The following is an 18,401-nucleotide window of genomic DNA, read 5'->3' on the forward strand; positions in this document are numbered from 1 at the left end:
TTTTCTCACATTCCATATGCATTCAGATGTACTGTTCTTGGGTATCAAACATTATGGAACCTAATGTTATGCTTATCTAATGGTAGACACTACTTTTTCAAACATGATAGAATCCTTGATGACCAACTTAATCTGAAGTACTGTGCAGCCGATATCTTAACTTTGATTTGTACATTGTGCACTTAGGTGAACTGTGGTAACATGTCATTTTACATTTTAGGGGTGACTGTATAATATGAAAAGCAAGTGAAAATGTGAAGGATGTGTAGGATAGCCCAGGGAGCCCTGGGCTATCCTATCCCCCTCTCCACTTCACTTCAGAGAGATTATGCTGTTGTTAGTTTGGACTCTCTCCTGTGACCAATCCGGTGTGGTTAAACCTATCATGGTCAACCGCCACCAGCATAGGACCCAGGGTCACTGAGGGGGGGGGGGGGGGGGGGGGGGGGGGGTGCAGGGTCTTGAGATCTCACATGAGGGAATAGAGTTTTGCCAAAGCAGACTCCTCCCATTCCTCCATCTCCACCTTCTCTTCGTCAATGGCCTCCCATTCATCCACCAGAGTCTCTTGCAGCAGAGTCTCCTTCTCCATCCTCCGGAGAGAAAAGAAGTCAGCCTTAAGAGACTCCAATGCCTCCATCCTCTCCTCCTTCTCTTCCTGAATGGCCTCCCACTCATCCTCCTTGATCCTCCACTCCTCCCTGCACTCCTCCATCTCCACCAGGTCTGACCACAACAGTGTAACTACAGCCATAATAATGGATGAGTTGTCTTCTCTGTTGCTTGGGTTCTGTTCTTTCTCTGTGACAAGAAAGAAGGAATGAACTTTGAACGTACTGTAGACACTTTATATACTGCTGGCTGCCCGTTGCCCATTGGCTGATGCTTTCTGCACGCGCAACATGCTGACGTCATTGCAGATTATCAACAGAAACAGAAAACAATACGGCCGCATTGTTTCTGTTGATAATCTGCAATGACGTCACGTGTTGTCAACGGTTAACGCCCCTATGTAACAGTGGCCTATTATTTCCCTTCTTTCTTTCTTTCTTTCTTTCTTTCTTTCTTTCTTCATACACTCTGCCAGTGTACCAGCAGTCCTCCTGACACCAGGGGGCGCACGAACAAAACTTCACTGCTGGACCCGAATCCGGAAGTGATTGCGTTCCTTTTCCTCCGCAGCTTCGCCGCCTGGAACACGAGTTGTTCATCTTTTCTCGTTATTGAGTTACAATAACGACCATAAAGGATCGAGTGGAAACACTCCGCTTACAGCCATGGTGAGCAGACTGAGCGCATTAGATCGTGGAAAATGTCCCCGCGAATATATGTTTACCGGGAAGGAGTTTTATTCATCTGTGTCGGTGTATTATCCATCCCGGGCTAACGTTAGCCTAGCATGTGTGCTAACTATACGTTGACCAGATGCATTGCAGACAGATGTCACGAGATAACTACGTGCTCGCTTAATTACGTTTTAAGTTAAATGCTGCTGCCGTTGGTTGTTGCAAATATGCACAAAGTCATAACTATCCCATAACACATACTTTATGTATATTATAAGTAAACAACGAGCGTTACTTGCACATAGGAGAAATATAGCCAGCTTTGGGAATGTCGCAGAAATATACATAGGACCACAATGGAAGCAATTGTCCCCTGGACTTTTTTGTTATCCTTTTAGCCCAGATGTCACATTGTGACACAAATGATTGCATTTCTGTCTAATACACAATACAGTATTCAATCAATCAACATCCTCTGGATCTGTAATGCTGCCTTGCTATTTAATTATTATTTCTTTTTTTAAACATATTTGTACATATTTTTCAATTACTAGTGTAGATGATGTCTTGCATATTGTTGCATGTCTTTAAATGTCTCGATGAATACACAGGACCACAATGGAAACCAGCCATCTGGGCCTTTTGTGTTATCCTTTTAGCACCATTTGTATAATCGTACCACTGTACCTTTTTGCAAACTTTTAATAAAGTATTCAATCAAACTAGCCTTGGATCAAGACTATCATAGATGTATTTAATCAAGTCTGACTTTTGCTTTTGTATCAGAAAGCAAAAGACTTGATAAAATACATCTGTGATAGTAGTCTTGTTAACAGTGGTTCTCAAACTGTCTTTACTACCCCCACTACATCATTTGTTCAGCTGAGCATCCCCTTTCACCAGCACAGCATTGTCCCTGATTGATGCTGACAACGTTTTTTTTTATTGTATTTTTATGTATGTGTTTTGAAACTCGGTTCAGGTGATAACAAAAATATGCCAGGAGCTAGCTGGCAACTTGTTTTTGGTGGGTGGCATATATTGCGTTAATCTCACAATATATGCCACCCACAAAAAACGATAACATTAAATCTTGTAGATGCCTAGCACAGATTTTTTTATTAAAACATGATATTTTCCATATTTAACAGATTTTAGATTGTGGGATAAAATGTTCAGGACCAATATTAGACCAAGAAAATAGAACATTTCGAGTACCCCTAGGTGTACCCCAAAGCACCCCTAGTACCGCCATTTGAAAAACACATACTGTTGTACCTACCTGGCGACTGAAAACACTGGAAGTCCTTTCTGTGACTAAGAACGTTTTGTCTGGTCTTATGTATCGTCTCCCACAGAAACCCATTCTGCTCCAGGGCCATGAAAGGGCCGTCACTCAAATCAAATACAACAGAGAAGGAGACCTGATCTTCTCTGTCGCTAAAGACCCAGTAAGTCAACCATACTTGCATGGAAAGACCAACCACACCTTTAGTTCCTTTTGGCACTTTTCCACTGCATGGCCTTGACTCGCTTTTGGTACCATGTACTTTGTTTTACACTACAAAATAATACTCTGTAAAATCCTGTGTTCATTGAACTCTTGAGAGTGCACATATCATATGTTAGCACCAGGTACTCCTTTTGTGTGATAGAAAACCCCAAATGTCAAGTTGAGGCTATACCATGCAGTGGGAAAGTGTCATAATTGAGTTCATTCTTGTCTTCCATCTGACCGCTATGTCTGTGTTGAATTTTAGGTTGCCAATGTGTGGTATTCTGTCAACGGCGAGCGACTCGGCACCTACAACGGACACACTGGTGCTGTGTGGTGTGTCGACTGCGACTGTATCCTATTCACATCAAACTATTTGTTCACTGTTGTCTGTAATATTGTGTGTTATTGTGGTCATGTTTGTGTGTGTGATTGAGAAGTCGTTTCATTCCTTAACATGACGCTTACTCAGGGGACACTAAAAACGTGTTGACGGGGTCGGCTGACAACAGTTGTCGACTGTGGGACTGTGAGACTGGTAAGTTGAAATGAGCTAAGAGAAGATTTTGCGTATGTGTGTGCTCACATATTATGCATATGGTTTGAATGTAGAGGTATGTTTCTGCATATGGGTTCCTCTTGAGTAACTGTGCCTTTTGTTTTAATTTCATGCTTGCCTTTGTATTAATTTCATGCTGATGATTGATTAATTGCATGGTCAAATCGACTTATACTGATAGTACAAAACAAGTTTCCAGGCAGGTGTATCGTATACCTGTTAAACAGTAACTGTGATTCTGGTTGCAGATACAGACTTATAAAAAAATAGTGCATTCATATTACCTGATTTATTAGGCCTACTGATGCACATATTAGTGCAATTTTAAGATCAATATCGGTCTATATATAGACCGATATAGGTCTATACCGATATGATGAACGATTAATCGTGCATCCCTACTAATACCCTAATGCCGTAAAAAGCAATATTGCAATCAATATTTCTTTTTGTATATCCGGCTTAACTCACCCCCTCATCTGTCCTCAGGCAAACAGCTGGCGCTGCTCAAGACCAGCTCGGCAGTCAGAACATGCGGTTTTGACTTCAGCGGCAACATCATCATGTTCTCCACAGACAAACAGATGGGTTACCAGTGTTTCCTCAACTACTTCGACTTGAGGGACCCACAGCAGATCGGTACGACATACACTCCACCTCTCTGATAGGTGTAGCGCTGCCCTATGTCATTTCAGAATAGTAGTAGTAAATCTTTTATTTCGGTCCATTTTAAAAAACAAACAAGAAAATACAAACATACATTAGAGACCACTTATACAAGAATGATGCAAGCTTTGTGAGCTTTGTTAAGGGTGTGTTTGTGTCTCTCTCTCCCTATGTCTCATTAGAGGACAACCAACCATACCTGACGGTACCCTGCAGTGATTCCAAGATCACCAGTGCCGTGTGGGGACCTCTGGGAGAGTTTGTCATCGCCGGACACGAGAGCGGAGAGATGAACCAGTTCAGCGCCAAAGTATGCACACAATCTGTTTTCCAAATGTGGATGACGTGTTATACACTGAGCTACCTATATACTATATACATGGATATGATTATCTTTATTCATCCCATAATTCTGGTGTTCAAAAAGCTGAAATGCAGGTGTCATAGCAGCACTGCAGTAGGCATGAAATAATACAGGACCGATACAGGTTAGAGTAGAGAGATATAATTTAAGTCTGACATTTCCATCTACCCTTGGACTCAGTGGGTTGGCGTAATGTCTTAACTATTAATAAATTGAGACCTAAATATAATCATACGTATCTATTACCAGTAATATAAACATACAGCTATCCCACTGTCACATAAGGTTCCTGACTCTACTGTTTGTTTTTCCTTCAGACTGGAGAGGTTGTGAAGAAGGTGAAGGAACACACCAAACAGATCAATGACATGCAGCCATCTGTGGACCTAACCATGGTTATCAGTGCATCCAAGGATAACACTGCCAAGGTACCAAGCAGCATGGCATTCTCTTTATTTATCCACACAGTAATGCAATGGAAAATGGCCGCTAGCCACAATGCTGGTAAACTGTGACATTGGCTGGTAAATTTGATTCCCCAAGTAAGTACCATCCACTTTGACAGGTTGCCAGCCGGCCACGACCAGTGGTTGCGCACCTGCCAAAGTGGATGGCATTTGGGGAGTTTTAAAAGAGTCCTTTGGCTTGTTAAAGGCTTAAGTGGCAGGTGCTATTTGGAAACCATCAGCTGCTGTGGCCAGTGGTTGAAAAGTTGTCTGGCCCTGTGCCCTGTCACAGAGCACCTTTTTTCCCGTCACATTACAAGGAAGTTAAAGTTGCAATCTGTAACTTAATGTCCTGCACACAGCATTTGAATCCGGTATCCTGCGTGAGTGAGCAAACAAAGGGCCATTCACACGGAGCGCTATAACTATAACGATAACTATAACTATCGTTCACCATTGTATTTTTTTTATAGTTGGTGTGAACGCCATATTTTTATAGTTATAGTGCTCAGTGTGAACAGCCTTTTATGCAGTACAACTTGACACCGGGATCTAAAGTTCTCAGTGGAAGAGTAAGGAGACCACCTCCAAGCACTGCAGATGTTATTAACTATCTATCTATTAACTAACTATCTATCATATAGATTCAAAGAATTGTATTTGTCACTCACTCATGCAAGTACAAGCAACGAAATGTTGGTGGTTAAAATAGCACGTTATTCATTAAATTAAGTTGTAGTTGACATTCTTGTCATGTTGGCTGTCTAGTAAGGGGACAGTTGGTACCTGAAACTGCAGGGATGAGAACTGCAGCCATAGCGCAGAGCATTTAATGGTTTCCCCTTGGTTTGTTTCCCTCCCAGCTGTTTGACTCAACATCTCTGGACCACATCAAGACCTTCAAGACGGAGAGACCTGTCAATTCCGCTGCCATCTCACCCGACATGGACCATGTAAGAACAGACTTTCACAAAGCCTACGGTTTGAACACATTTACAAGTAAAATTAAAACATAGCTGATCTGTAAGCTCACAACGCGTCACAATGCTATGCATTGAGCTTGTGGATCTACTTTTTTAGAGATTTTTTGAAAAATACAGATGTTGTCAAAAAAAAGTCACAATTGCCAATCTGCCAGACTGATATATTGATCTGCCCCCAGAGTCTTACTCTCTCGTCACTGACCATTGAGACTTTTGGTGTGTGTCTGTGTGTCTGTGTTTCAGGTGGTGATGGGTGGTGGACAAGAGGCCATGGAGGTGACCACTACCTCCACAAGAATCGGAAAGTTCGAGGCCAGGTAAGGGCATGCAGTTTTGCCACCAACTTCATGCTGGTGGCCATCTTCCCACCCTGGGTCAAATATGAAGATCATTTCAGGGCTCTTGGCCCTTTTCTGCTCTAAACTCAAAATGGGACCCTTTGTGTCCATGACTCCAAGTAGTTCATATTTATGAGTAAAGCTGGGATCTTTTTGTGATGTAGACTGTCACTATACTATGCTTGTCACTAAACATGCTGGAGTGACTTTCAGCCAACACAGATGCTGTGACTCATTGCATGTTGCTATGGCAGTACTGTACATGCAGACAGTCTTAACGTTTCACTTAATTTCAAATGTAATATGTTAGACAGGGTCTAATAATGGGTGTGGCTTCCCTGTGGATCTCTAATATCAAGTTTATGACGTTTGTTCAAATATGGATGGAGAGACAGACGGTCGACTACATAAACACTTTTCTAGACAGCTTGCCCCTGTAAAAATGGCGTGCTGTAAAAATAATTTATACAACTTCATTGTTTCTATTGGGGCCCATAATATTTAATTTCCCTTACAGAGTCCCCACTTGTGAAACGCAAGTAATCGCTCCCCATATTTTCTATATCTACTGTATTCTTACATTCTTTGGAAATGCAAATAGTGATGTTTATGTATTTGCAGGCTGATCTGAGCTATACATTATCAGGGTGTGAGACATATAGTTACCTGACTCAGACAAACCATTCGGGTTTTTTTCTGTGTTAACAGACCTCACCATTTGCCTAGTGTCGCTATAATTGCTATGAGGTACCACTGTTGAACAGTGTGTTTTTAACCACATTAACCCTGGGCATGTTTTTACACCATAAGGTTCTTCCATGCAGCCTATGAAGAGGAATTTGGCAGAGTCAAAGGTCATTTCGGCCCCATCAACTGTGTGGCATTCCACCCTGATGGCAAGAGGTAAGAGATGAACACATATTCACAGTCCCTGTACAAATAAGAAGTAATTATGGCAAGTCCAAGTAGTATTGTGGTAGTTTCTCTTTACTGATTTGTTTCCTCTGTGTGTTTTAGTTATGCCAGCGGAGGAGAGGACGGATACACAAGGATTCACTACTTTGACCCACAGTACTTTGACTTTGAGCTGGAGGCATAAAACACAAAGGAACTTCATCCTCATAGCATCATCTGCCATCAAGTCTACCCCCCCCCTCGAACAAAGGGGACTCGAGTGCATTTACATAGTCTACTCTACCCTGACCACCTCTCCTCATTTCCTTCCCTTCATGTGAACCGATCTGACATCGCTCACTCATGGCGGAGGACAGTCCAGGACTTGATTTGGCCTGTGTGACTCTTTTAGATCAGTGCAAATGGAGAAAAGGAGGTCAGAAGAGGTGGTCAGGGTGGACTGTGTAGATGAATGAGAATGGTATGTTCCACTGCTTCAATAGGCAAATCATTTAACATCACTAAAGAATATTACCATAGCAGCATGTCCTCAGTACAGGCTGTTTTTGTACCCTTGGATTTGCAATGTCAGACTGGACTTAACCACAGTGTATTTAATTTGATTACGCAAATAAAATAAAAAGACCAGTGAAATAACCTTGAAGTTTTCTTTATTTTTATAACAAAGTCAATTATGATAATACATTTAACAAAAGAACGCCAACAACCACATGTGGAGGGCTAATTTCCAACTGAACTGTCTCCACCTGTTAATGCATAACGGTACAAAATATCTAGAACACAGGTCACTCGCTGCCCAACATCCCTCTGAAGAGGTGCATACCCATTCATACCTAACATACAAAACTCAAGAAACTGGTTGGTGGGGGAAAAACACTGAGCAGATATTCATAGGAAGACGGGCTAAAACGTATTGAGTTTATTATTTAAAATAACTTAACTGAAAGACAAAGTTAGGGGGCCTGGAAAGTGGCTGACTGCTTCTGAAATGAACCTGCACAAAGGGAGCGTGATATATACATGCAGAAGGCAGACATTTTTAACATGCATTCACTGATTAAACTAACGCAACAAACAGCTGTTCATCAAATGCTGGTTATTCAGTATCATGTTATAAACTAAGAAAAGCCTTTTTGCATGTCAGCTCTAGGCTTCACTAGACTGCAGATTTTAAGGGTGAACTCCGTGATTTGAGTCTCAGACAACACGTTTTTGAGTATTGTCGTGAATCATAAAACATCACGATGGGGAACAGTAACTCAGGATATTTTTGCCTGGCTGGAATAGTGTCTATAACTGTTTATTTGTTAAATGCTTGGAGCACCAAATGGATGGGGGGGTTTACCTCATTGGATAGATACAGATAAAATAGTGCCAGGTAAGCTCTCGATCAGTAAAGTATGCTACGTTTCATTTTAAATACTTCACTCCGATGGTCTCAACTTTCTGGCACTCAGGGAGTGCCCAATCCACCTGGCACTCTCAATAAACACTGTTCGTGGCAGGTTTCTTGGGGGTAACAACACAGTAAAAGTCCAGTAGAAAATAATTCAGTCCTTTACATCATTGCAGTACAAGAAGAAAGGTAGGGGAGGGTGGGGGTCTTCTGGACGATGCTAAAACTGTCCTTCAAGTCGTTTTCACCTCTTCTTTTGGTCTGGAAAACAAAAGCATATTTTAGAGACGGACGCCTGTCTGCATGGTGTGTGCAGGATACTTAGTAGTCTTGATTGCTTCAGATTGCCTGTTGCTTAGTAGCTGTGCAGGACGTCATGTTATCGTTCGATGTCATTTCCAGCATTTTGATTTAGTGAAAGTGAACCCTTTGTTTCTCTTACCCTGATGTGTCCATCTTCTCTTCCTCTTTCTCCTCTTCTTTTACTTCTGGAAAATGAAACGGGAAGGGTTATTACACCAGTGCATGTTATCATGTGAAGCAGGGAGGGTTACTGCAGTGTAAGGGTGAATGTTACCGTGGTACAGTGTGTATGTGTGAATTTTATGTGAACATAGCTATAGCTGCAAAGTTTAATCGATTAGTTGTTGACTTAAATTAATCGATTATTTTGATGAGTGGTTTGAAAAAGGCAAAATGACCTACAACAGCTTACGTTTTATGTGAATATTTTCTTTACTCCTAAGCCAGTAAACTGAATATCTTTGGGTTAGGGACAAAACATTTGGACTTTGGAAATCACATTTTATAAACCAACCAAACAAGTAATCGAAAAAATAATTGCTCGTTGCAGCCATTAAAATAACAGAAAAGGTTATGGCCTCTTACCTTTCTTTTCCTCTCCTTCCTTCTCTTCCTCCTTTTTAACTCGTTTGGCCTTCTTGTGATTGGCTGCGTTCCTGCGGCCTCCTCCCTGGCCTTCAGCCTCGTCCTCAGAGTCTGAGAACTCCTCCTCACACGCTATCCTCTTGTCATGAGCACGGACTGAAACACACACACACACACACAGTGTCAGGTGTTCTACTGTGGGGTTGCCATCTAGCTTAAATAATTTGAATTGCACAATTCAACTAAATGTTTTTGAAATCAAGACTTCTGTAAAATAATTACAAAATACTAAGGATGTGCTCAAACAAAACGCAATAATTCACTGACTGACTCAACAAATATTACTATTTGTCAATAGTAATATTTTCTACATGCATTTGTTTTATATTATGTTTATAACGCTGGACAATTCAAAACACTGCCCAGAATAACTAGTCTGCATGTTTTCTCAATATAAATAGATCTGTCCATCTTGTTTATTTAAAATAAATAGCGTGTACGAGTACAACTATGAATACTAGTCTTACTGCCAACGCGTTTGTCAGGGTCCTCCTCCTCTTCGTCTGCGCTGTCCGGGTGGGGGGCATCCTCGGGGATGGCCTGCATCTGGACGCCAGGGGCGTGGGGAAGCATGCGCAGGTTCTCAAACAGACGCTGCTTGATCTTCTCCAGGTACTCGTTGGTGTTCTGGTTGGTCATGTTGGACGGGCTGATGTGCAGCTTGAAGTCGGGCCCAAAGTACTCAAAGTAGTCGTTGTACGGCAGCTCGTTGGGGATGGAGCAGTCCAGGGCCACGGCCGTCTCGTAGGTCCAGCAGCGCGCCACGTTGCGGATGGTGTAGCCGCCTCCGCCCAGCATCAACAGGGGCAGGTTGAAGCTCTTCATGTACTCGACGCACTTGGCATGGCCTGGAACAACGAAACGACACACAGTGTTAGGGTTGTTTGGCTTTGATCGGATTCCCAAGGCCCCCCTTTTTTTTGCATTACACAAAATATCTGCACGGAATATAGCCGATCTACAAGCTTGCAATGTTTGGTGAGTTTGTAGAACGGCTATTTCTTACCAAATGTTAACCCCAGAATAGCAACGCTAGGGTTCACTGGGGGTATTGAACACTTCCACAGGATGTCCCAGGAGCATGTTCATTTAGGAGGAAAAGCTTATTTACAAAGGAGCCTTAATGTATTGCTGAGTTGTGTATTATTCTATACCCTTAATGGTGAGATTGAAGCAACCCAATCTGTCCCCGGAGAGAGAGTCAGCTCCACACTGGAGAACCACTGCACTGGGTTGGTACATCTCCATCACTTTAGCCATGATCTAAAAAATGAAATACACAACATGTTTATGAGAAACAGACATAATGTCCTTTTCACGTTGGTCTTGAAAAGAAAGACATGCATTTATAGTTGTATTGATTCAAGCAGACTTACGGGTTTGAAGATGGCCTCATAGGACTCGTCATCAATGCCGTCCCGCAGAGGGTAGTTCACTGCGTAGTACTTGCCCTTTCCTGCTCCGATGTCCTGCAATGCATAGGAGATGCCCATTAACCACTTAAGCCCTATATACTTAGTTGACATTTTTCCAACACTGTCACCTATACAGTGTTTGTATTTGATGTATTATTGTGTACATTTTTTATGCTATGTTGATGAACTGAATACATAGGACCACAATGGAAACAAGTCCCCAGGACGTTTTTTTTTGTTATCTTTTAGCCTTAATGTCTACATTTCTAATAACTTATTCAATCAATAAATCAGACCGGGGTTCCCCAGGGCACTATACTTAGTCTGCTCCTTTTTTCCCCACTCAACCAAATCTCTTCTTCACCAGCATATCTTCAAGCACACAACGCATCGCTTTGCGAAGGCTGTGGTTCTGCTATTTTCGCAGAATGTTCACCTACTATGACATGCCCAGAATAGGTAAGCTACTGTTTATGTAGTGAAGTCTCTCACACAGACATACACGTGCGTACACAACACACAACTAACCCTCAGGTCTCCAGTGCCCGGGAAGTACTCTCCATACTTGTGGAATGAGACAGTCATGACTCTGTCTGTGGTGTAGAAGGCCTCCTCCACTCCATCTCCATGGTGAATGTCTATGTCTATATACAACACCCTCTGGTGGTATCTAGGGAGAAGACGACCACATATGGTATGAGTACACAGTAAATACATAAAGGAATTTGAAGAGGAAAAACGGATGGATCAGTTCTTACTTGAGCAGCTCCAGGATTGCGAGGACAATGTCATTTACGTAGCAGAAACCAGAGGCCTCAGATTTCTTGGCATGGTGGAGACCACCGGCCCAGTTGATGGCAATATCTGTCTGCTGTTTGTTCAGCTTCACCGCCCCGGCTACAGAATAGCACAGAGTGTAACGTTATGTCAAGAGACAAATGACAAATGTATGCTTCCATCTATTTCAGTTTAACCAATGTAATAACTTTAAAAAAGACACAGAAACAGCACAACTTCAGAGTAATAGAAGTGTTCAGAAACGTGCAGATGATGTTAAGTAGTATCAATCCAATATCTGTATGATATTTATGCAAAACTTTATTGGAGGTTGAAAAGACACACAAACGATGCAGGTGTGATGTTGATTGCGGGAATGTGTGAAGAGGAATATGGTCAGAGAGAGGGACAGAAGTGGAATTGTGGGAAGTGTAGTTGGAGAGACCTACCGACTGAGCCGCCTGTTGAGAGCTGACAGAACTCAAACAAGCCATCAAACACGGGACAGTCCTCTCCTACGTTGACTGTGGTAGGAAAGCACACAGTGGTAGATTAGCCGTTAAGTTGACGGAGGCCATGTTTCCAAAAAAAAAGATCAAATAAAATGGGGCACCTAACCCTCTGTCCCCCCTCATAGACTGTAACTGACTGTAGTGTATGCACAGAAAGCATCCACATGAGAAAAAACTGACTACAGTGTGAAATCAATATTACATTCATTTTCATTCAATAACCAAGACTCCTTTGCCAATTATAGCACAATAATTATGTTTGTGACACATTAAATGAAAATCCATCCTGCAAGTGTAGAATACATATGTTCTAATATTGAGAAAACTAGAGTGATGTATCATTACCGTAAAACATCCTTGGATTGATACTTAAGTCTGACTCATTGGCAAAATGTTGGCTATGTTTATGAGGTTATTTAATATTTACTCACATCTCTGCATCTGTTTGCTGTACTCAGACATGTTGTCAGGTCGGATGGACCGAAGGAACTTGATGTAGTCATCACTGTGGTACTTGGTCATCTCCTCACCGTTGGCCTTGTGTGGTCTCTGCACACACACACAAAAGTAACGGAGGTTAAAGGACCATATCGCCGTCAATACTTGTCAATTGTACTTGGGAATTGTACTTGGCAATTATTACACTAATGCCTTTATTCTTAGTGATTCGTGTTTGCATTCTCTCCCTAAATGTAACCGAGCATGACTGAATAATTGGGTCAATTTAGTTGCGTCGGTTGCCAAAAACACCATTGCGCGGCCCCTGAATGCGAAAATACAGTGACGAACTGATGTGGAGAACACGCACACCCAAACCCAGGCAGATGCTGAGCATAAAACACATTGACTTAGAAAAAGAAAGCAGCTCGCACACAAATAGGCTCCAGTTGAAACGTGGTCTTTATTGCACCCACAAGTGCCTGAGTGACATTTCGAGCTACATGTAGGCCTGTCACAATGATTACATAATAGTCTAATCGCAATTATTTGAGATAGTCGCAATTATTTTGTCATAATCGTTTCCATGTTGAAACATTTTCATACATTAAAGAAAGCGGAAATAGCTGATCTACAAGCTTAAAACACGTCACTGCGTTGAAAGCTTGAAGATCAGCTATTTCCGCTATTTTGTATAAAATTAATAAATGTCAGTCATTTCTTTGTATATTTCAGTAATTTGACATATCTTCCTTGTGCAATTTTTGCCTAAAAAGGGAAACAGAAATGTATTTTTTATTCATATGTTCCAATGTTCAATGCCAAAAACATATACTAAATTGTTCATCGCAATCATTAGTGTGACAATTAATCGTCAACTTAAATTTGTAATCGAGTCAGCCCTAGCTACAAGCTCTTCAGACATTCACACTTTCTTTTCATTGACTAATGAAGCCATCCTAGACTCCAATGCATACCACTGCAAAGTGTGAGAGATTCCAAGGATGTACAACTTACATAGATTTCCATCTTCCTGTAAAGTCCATAGTTGAGCAGCAGGTTGTGGGTCATGCGGATCCTATGAGGTTTCATGGGGTGACCCTGTCCATAGTAATAGTTCCCCACATCACCTTGATAATAAAAAACAAAATGGCTCACATCAGCGGAATGACACAGTCATGGACAGCAGGATGCTTTCTGCAGCGTTGATGTGCCTCATAAATCTTGTTAGTCATTAAAAACATTAATAATGTGCCTATACACAAATTTTATCATTAATTAAAAGGTGTGGCTAAGTGTGCTTGGGTAGCAATGTATGTTGGTTAATGGTAATGTTACCACTTCAGCCAGCTGATAACAGTTACTTATAGCAGTGGTTCTCAAACATTTTCATGTCAAGGAAACGCAAATTGATATGTATTAATTAATTAGGCCACAGATCACCACTTGAATATATTTTGTGCCAGAGACCAGCTTTGTCAGAAGAGCAGATTTGTGTCAAGAATTCTCTAAATTGTTCCAAAAGCTTCACTTTTTCTGCTAAGATTTAAAAAAAATAGAAGCTCACAAAACGCTGCAATGCAAGGTGTTGTGAGATCGTACATAGATCGGCTTTTTATTCTATAGCCTAAGTATAAAATAGGGTTCAAGCTGTTAAACTGTGATGCTTATATTATCTAATTTAGCTGGGGACCCCACTTTGAGAATTACTGACTTCTAGTAACGTTTCGAGTTACCACTACAGCCAGAGATTTCCTAGAAATCTCTCTCGACTTCTAGAAAGTTAAGACAGAACACTGAGGTCGCAAGAAGCATCCAGCGTTGTCATGTCAAAAATATTCCACATTTTTTACATTTTCAAGTTTTTTTGGGGAAAATAGCAGATCGTCGCAGAGCCTGTAAATCGTCTATTTTCAAATGGCCTAGTCGCTTCTTTTGGGCTTGATTTCATAGACATGCTTGCTTGATTCTCTCGAAAAACCTGGCAACACTGGAAGCGTCTCATGCGAAGATTTCAGTGGCTGCTTTAATGCTCAGAAAAAAATGTCTATTCAATGACCTCACGTGAAGTCCTGAGCAGAAAAAAACTATTCATAAATATCCTAAGTGTTTTCTAGGGCACAAGTCAGGTTAGCCTTGGATCAAGACTATCGAGTTTTAATCGACTCTGACTTTTGCTTTCTTGTCGCTAGACTCGATAAAATGCATCTACATAGTATTGATCCAAGGCTAATAAAGTCCGGTAAAAGATTGATAAATAAAACATATGTTCAATCTGAACCACAAGACTGGGGTCTTCTTAAATTTGCCTTGGCCAAGTTAAGATACAACTTGTATAGAAGAAATCAATCATGTGTATTTTACAAAACAATGTGGTGAATTCCTGTGGTGGTAAAAATGTATAAAGTCTTTTGAAAATAGCAGATCTACAAGCTTTGTGAGCTTGCAGATCGGCTATTTTCAAATGGCCGAAATGTATGGCCTGAAGTGGTTAATGTATGTCTTGTAATAATAATCAAAATCTACAAAGTAACTAGTAACTAAAGTTTTCAAATAATTGTAGTGGAGTAAAAAGTACAATATTTGCCTCTGAGATGTAGTGGAGTAGAAGTAAAAGTCCTGAACATTTTAAACACTCAAGTAAAGTAAAAAATACCTCAAAATTGTACTTAAGTAAATGTACTTGGTTACTTTCCACCACTGGTGAATTCAAACCCTCATCTTCTTCGGAGTCAGATCAGTAAACTAGCTCCGGGCAGATTCCACAATCCGATCAAATGTTTAACAATTTCACAAATGTGTACAAACCCATTATTAGCTGCTAGATGATGTTGCCAGTGCACACACTGCTAACAGTTAGCTTACAGCAAACTCAATGCTAATGCTAATCAGGAGCACAAGCTAACGTTGGTGAACGAGCCAGCTAGCATGCTAACTACAGTTGCTAAGCTAGCCGTTACTAGGCACCGCTTTGTAAACGAAACCTATGCGATTTTCAATCAATTTCTCCATGCGTGAAGACTGCAACAAAGACCAGAGTGGTTGAGATAAATGTAAATAAATATTTATGTATTTACCGTCATAATAATAGCAAACTTTCTTCTTTGTTCCTTGAGACAGCGCCATTTTACACCAATAATTACACTGTTCCGTGTTCACCGGCAGTGTTGCCAAGTTTTATGATATAAACAAGCAACCAGGTCTATGAAAACAAGCCATTCACCCATTGGCTATTTGAAAATACTTTCAAAAAAATCTTGGAAGACAATTTGAAAAATGTTGAATATTTTTTAAACAAATCTTGTATGGGGGTCCCTGGCATGGGGGTCCGCAGAAAAATACATTCATTTGGGGGTCCTTGACTTGAGCCCAGAAAACTGCAACCCGCAACTACCAATCTAATTTATATTTACAACAACCTTACAGAAGAACAAGCCCAAAGTCGCTTATAATAAGCGGACATGGCAACCCTGCTCTACGGCCACAAGGGAACGGAACTCGTGCTCAGCCCTTTACTTGACGACCAAACAGATGTTCCCTCGGAGCTCATATCGACCAATCAGGAAGTCTGGAATCAGACTCTCTTCGCAGGTTGCAGATCCGCCCTGGAGCGGATATGGACAAGTGCATGTGTGTGTGGAGAAAGTTACCGGATACAGTAGGCGGGTTCTAGGCCGGATCTGAACACTGTGTAATAAATTTAAACCAGGCTGTTGTGTTCACAGGTATATAATCCGGAGGATTGTACATTCGGAAATGGTGTAATTATTAGATTATTATGATAGTTACATTTGTCCTTCTTTGTGATTGTGGTGGGAATGTGTTTTATGTTTAGTTTTTTGAGTGCAATTCATAACCACACCATGTATTTATTCATCACCATTAGAAATTCATAATTGAACCTTTCAACACCATGAGGCATTTAAAATTAAAATCCATATTACTGTGTGTATAAGGCTTTAACCACTTAAACCTATATACTTTGTTGACTAGTAGGGAGCCTATACTTAGGGTTCAGAGATACTGCTGTGTTTGAAATGTAGTTGTAGCCTACTTAACTTGAAAGAAATGCAGATTTGTTTTCGTTCTCTTTGTTTTTTTATTGACCAGAAACAATATCATACACAATATTATAAAACAACATACAAATATATAAATGTGATATTTTTACAGTAGGCCTATTTTACATTTTTTACATTAAATCATGACAGCATGTGGCAATTTATTGGATGGGGAAAAACAACCCGAACCATATTATGTGGTCTCTGAAGCAAAGAGTCTATAAACCATTATGGAGAAATGCCACGTGCACGGCAGAAAAGCTCCAAGTACTGCAGCCTCTCTTGCAGCTTCTTCTTGTCTGCCTCCAGCGCGATGAGACGGCTCTCAAGAGACTTCACATACTCCTTTTTCCTCTCTCGGGAGATTTTGGCATGTCCTTTGTTCTTCTCCAGGCGAAGCTCCCTATCGCGCTCGTAGTCCATGACAGGCTTCTGGCGACTCCTGGCCTTCTGAGGAAGACTTGACACGTTGACCATCTGAGGAAGATGCGTGTTGACTATCTTCGTCCCCTGAGGAAGACCTGAGCTGGGCCTGTTGACAGTAGCCATCTGAGGAAGGCCGGGGCTGGGTACGGTGGTGGTGGCCATCATCGTTCCCTGAAGAGGACATGAGCCAGGGCTCTCCATGGTTGCCATCTGAGGAACACCTGAGACAGGGCTGTGCGTGGTGGTGGTCATCGGAGACAGGTGCGCGGTGGTGCTGTTCATCATTGTTGAGCCGGGGCAAAGCAGTTCAAATATGGCAGACATTGACTTGTCCTCAAGTTCATCGTCTCTTGAGGCAGCTTCCAGTGTCATGTAACTGGGTTCCATGTCATACTGCAAGGGTGCTATATCCTGCACCTGCATCCTATCAAGAGTGGTGTACGCAGGCACATAGTATTGTTCTGTGCTGGTCTGGTAAACCTGTGGAAAAATGGTTGGTCCTGATGCAAGGACATGATATGACTGGAACTGCTGCTCTGTCTTCTCTGCATTCATCATCATTGTGGGAGGAAGAGGAAAGCGAGGTGTTGGTGCAATGAGCATCTTTACTGGGTTGCTGATGGTCTGGTCAGATACTGGACTCTATCTCTCTCTTTCAACCTTCCTGGACAAAGTCAAAGGTGTAACTGACATGGAGCCATTTCTCCTCAGGTATTTAAAACGGGCTCTGACCAATCACAGCACAAGGTTCCATCTCCAAAAAAGGACATTATATACTAAACCGTTGCCATGGGAGTGACGTGCACGCGCACGCGCAGTTCATGATTGGACGTTATCTGCACGGCGCGCGCATCTAAACAGTGCTAATGTTAACAACAAGCTAACAGCTAACGGTACGATCGCTGCCACCTGGGCTGGAGGATATTATCTGCTGTTCTCTTTTACATTAAACAACAGCTTGGGTTCATTCGTCCATCAACGTTAAAGTGGGCCAGAGAATATGTAAGGCTTTAATTATGATCCGTCGGACTCGTACGACGGTGTCGCAGTCCCCAGAAGTAAACACACCTTCATTGGAAACTAATGGCCTTGAGACAGGTGAGGATGTGATCTTTAGTTTATTTAATGAACACACAAGCATTGATATAATGTACGCACAGTGCGTCCGTCTGCACCAAACGTATTCACATAGCTCTGTTATGCTAACTGGCACAGACGTTTGCTGAACTAGAGACAATGAGGGCAACATGTGTTTCTGTTGTACAGTTTGTCAGCTACATTTGATGATACATTTCCTTCACTGATGACACTATCATCAAATGTGTCTCTTCAATGATGTCACCCTTTCACTTCGTCAGAAACGGCCTGCCCAGCAC

General features: G+C 41.6%; 2 protein-coding genes across 2 annotated transcripts; one reads left to right on the forward strand and one right to left on the reverse strand.

Annotated features, from left to right (window-relative positions):
* The first annotated feature begins 1,146 nt into the window (after positions 1-1,146).
* eif3i (eukaryotic translation initiation factor 3, subunit I) lies at positions 1,147-7,688 on the forward strand. Its single transcript, XM_084081239.1, has 11 exons — positions 1,147-1,280; positions 2,645-2,737; positions 3,047-3,134; positions 3,254-3,319; positions 3,830-3,979; positions 4,189-4,316; positions 4,688-4,798; positions 5,680-5,769; positions 6,043-6,116; positions 6,948-7,040; positions 7,155-7,688. Exons 1-11 carry the CDS (start codon positions 1,278-1,280, stop codon positions 7,234-7,236), a joined length of 978 nt encoding a protein of 325 aa, XP_083937365.1. The 5' UTR covers positions 1,147-1,277; the 3' UTR covers positions 7,237-7,688.
* On the reverse strand, positions 7,686-15,704 carry hdac1 (histone deacetylase 1). Its single transcript, XM_084081238.1, has 12 exons — positions 15,616-15,704; positions 13,556-13,668; positions 12,532-12,649; positions 12,038-12,112; positions 11,570-11,708; positions 11,340-11,481; positions 10,773-10,865; positions 10,551-10,659; positions 9,864-10,244; positions 9,337-9,492; positions 8,891-8,936; positions 7,686-8,709 (listed from the first exon to the last, which is right to left on the reverse strand). The coding sequence occupies exons 1-12, from the start codon at positions 15,662-15,664 to the stop codon at positions 8,682-8,684; spliced, it is 1,449 nt and encodes a 482-aa protein (XP_083937364.1). The 5' UTR covers positions 15,665-15,704; the 3' UTR covers positions 7,686-8,681.
* Between the last annotated feature and the right edge of the window lie 2,697 nt (positions 15,705-18,401).

This window comes from Gymnoscopelus microlampas, assembly GCF_963454915.1.
Source record: "Gymnoscopelus microlampas genome assembly, chromosome: 15".
NCBI classification, from domain to species: domain Eukaryota; kingdom Metazoa; phylum Chordata; class Actinopteri; order Myctophiformes; family Myctophidae; genus Gymnoscopelus; species Gymnoscopelus microlampas.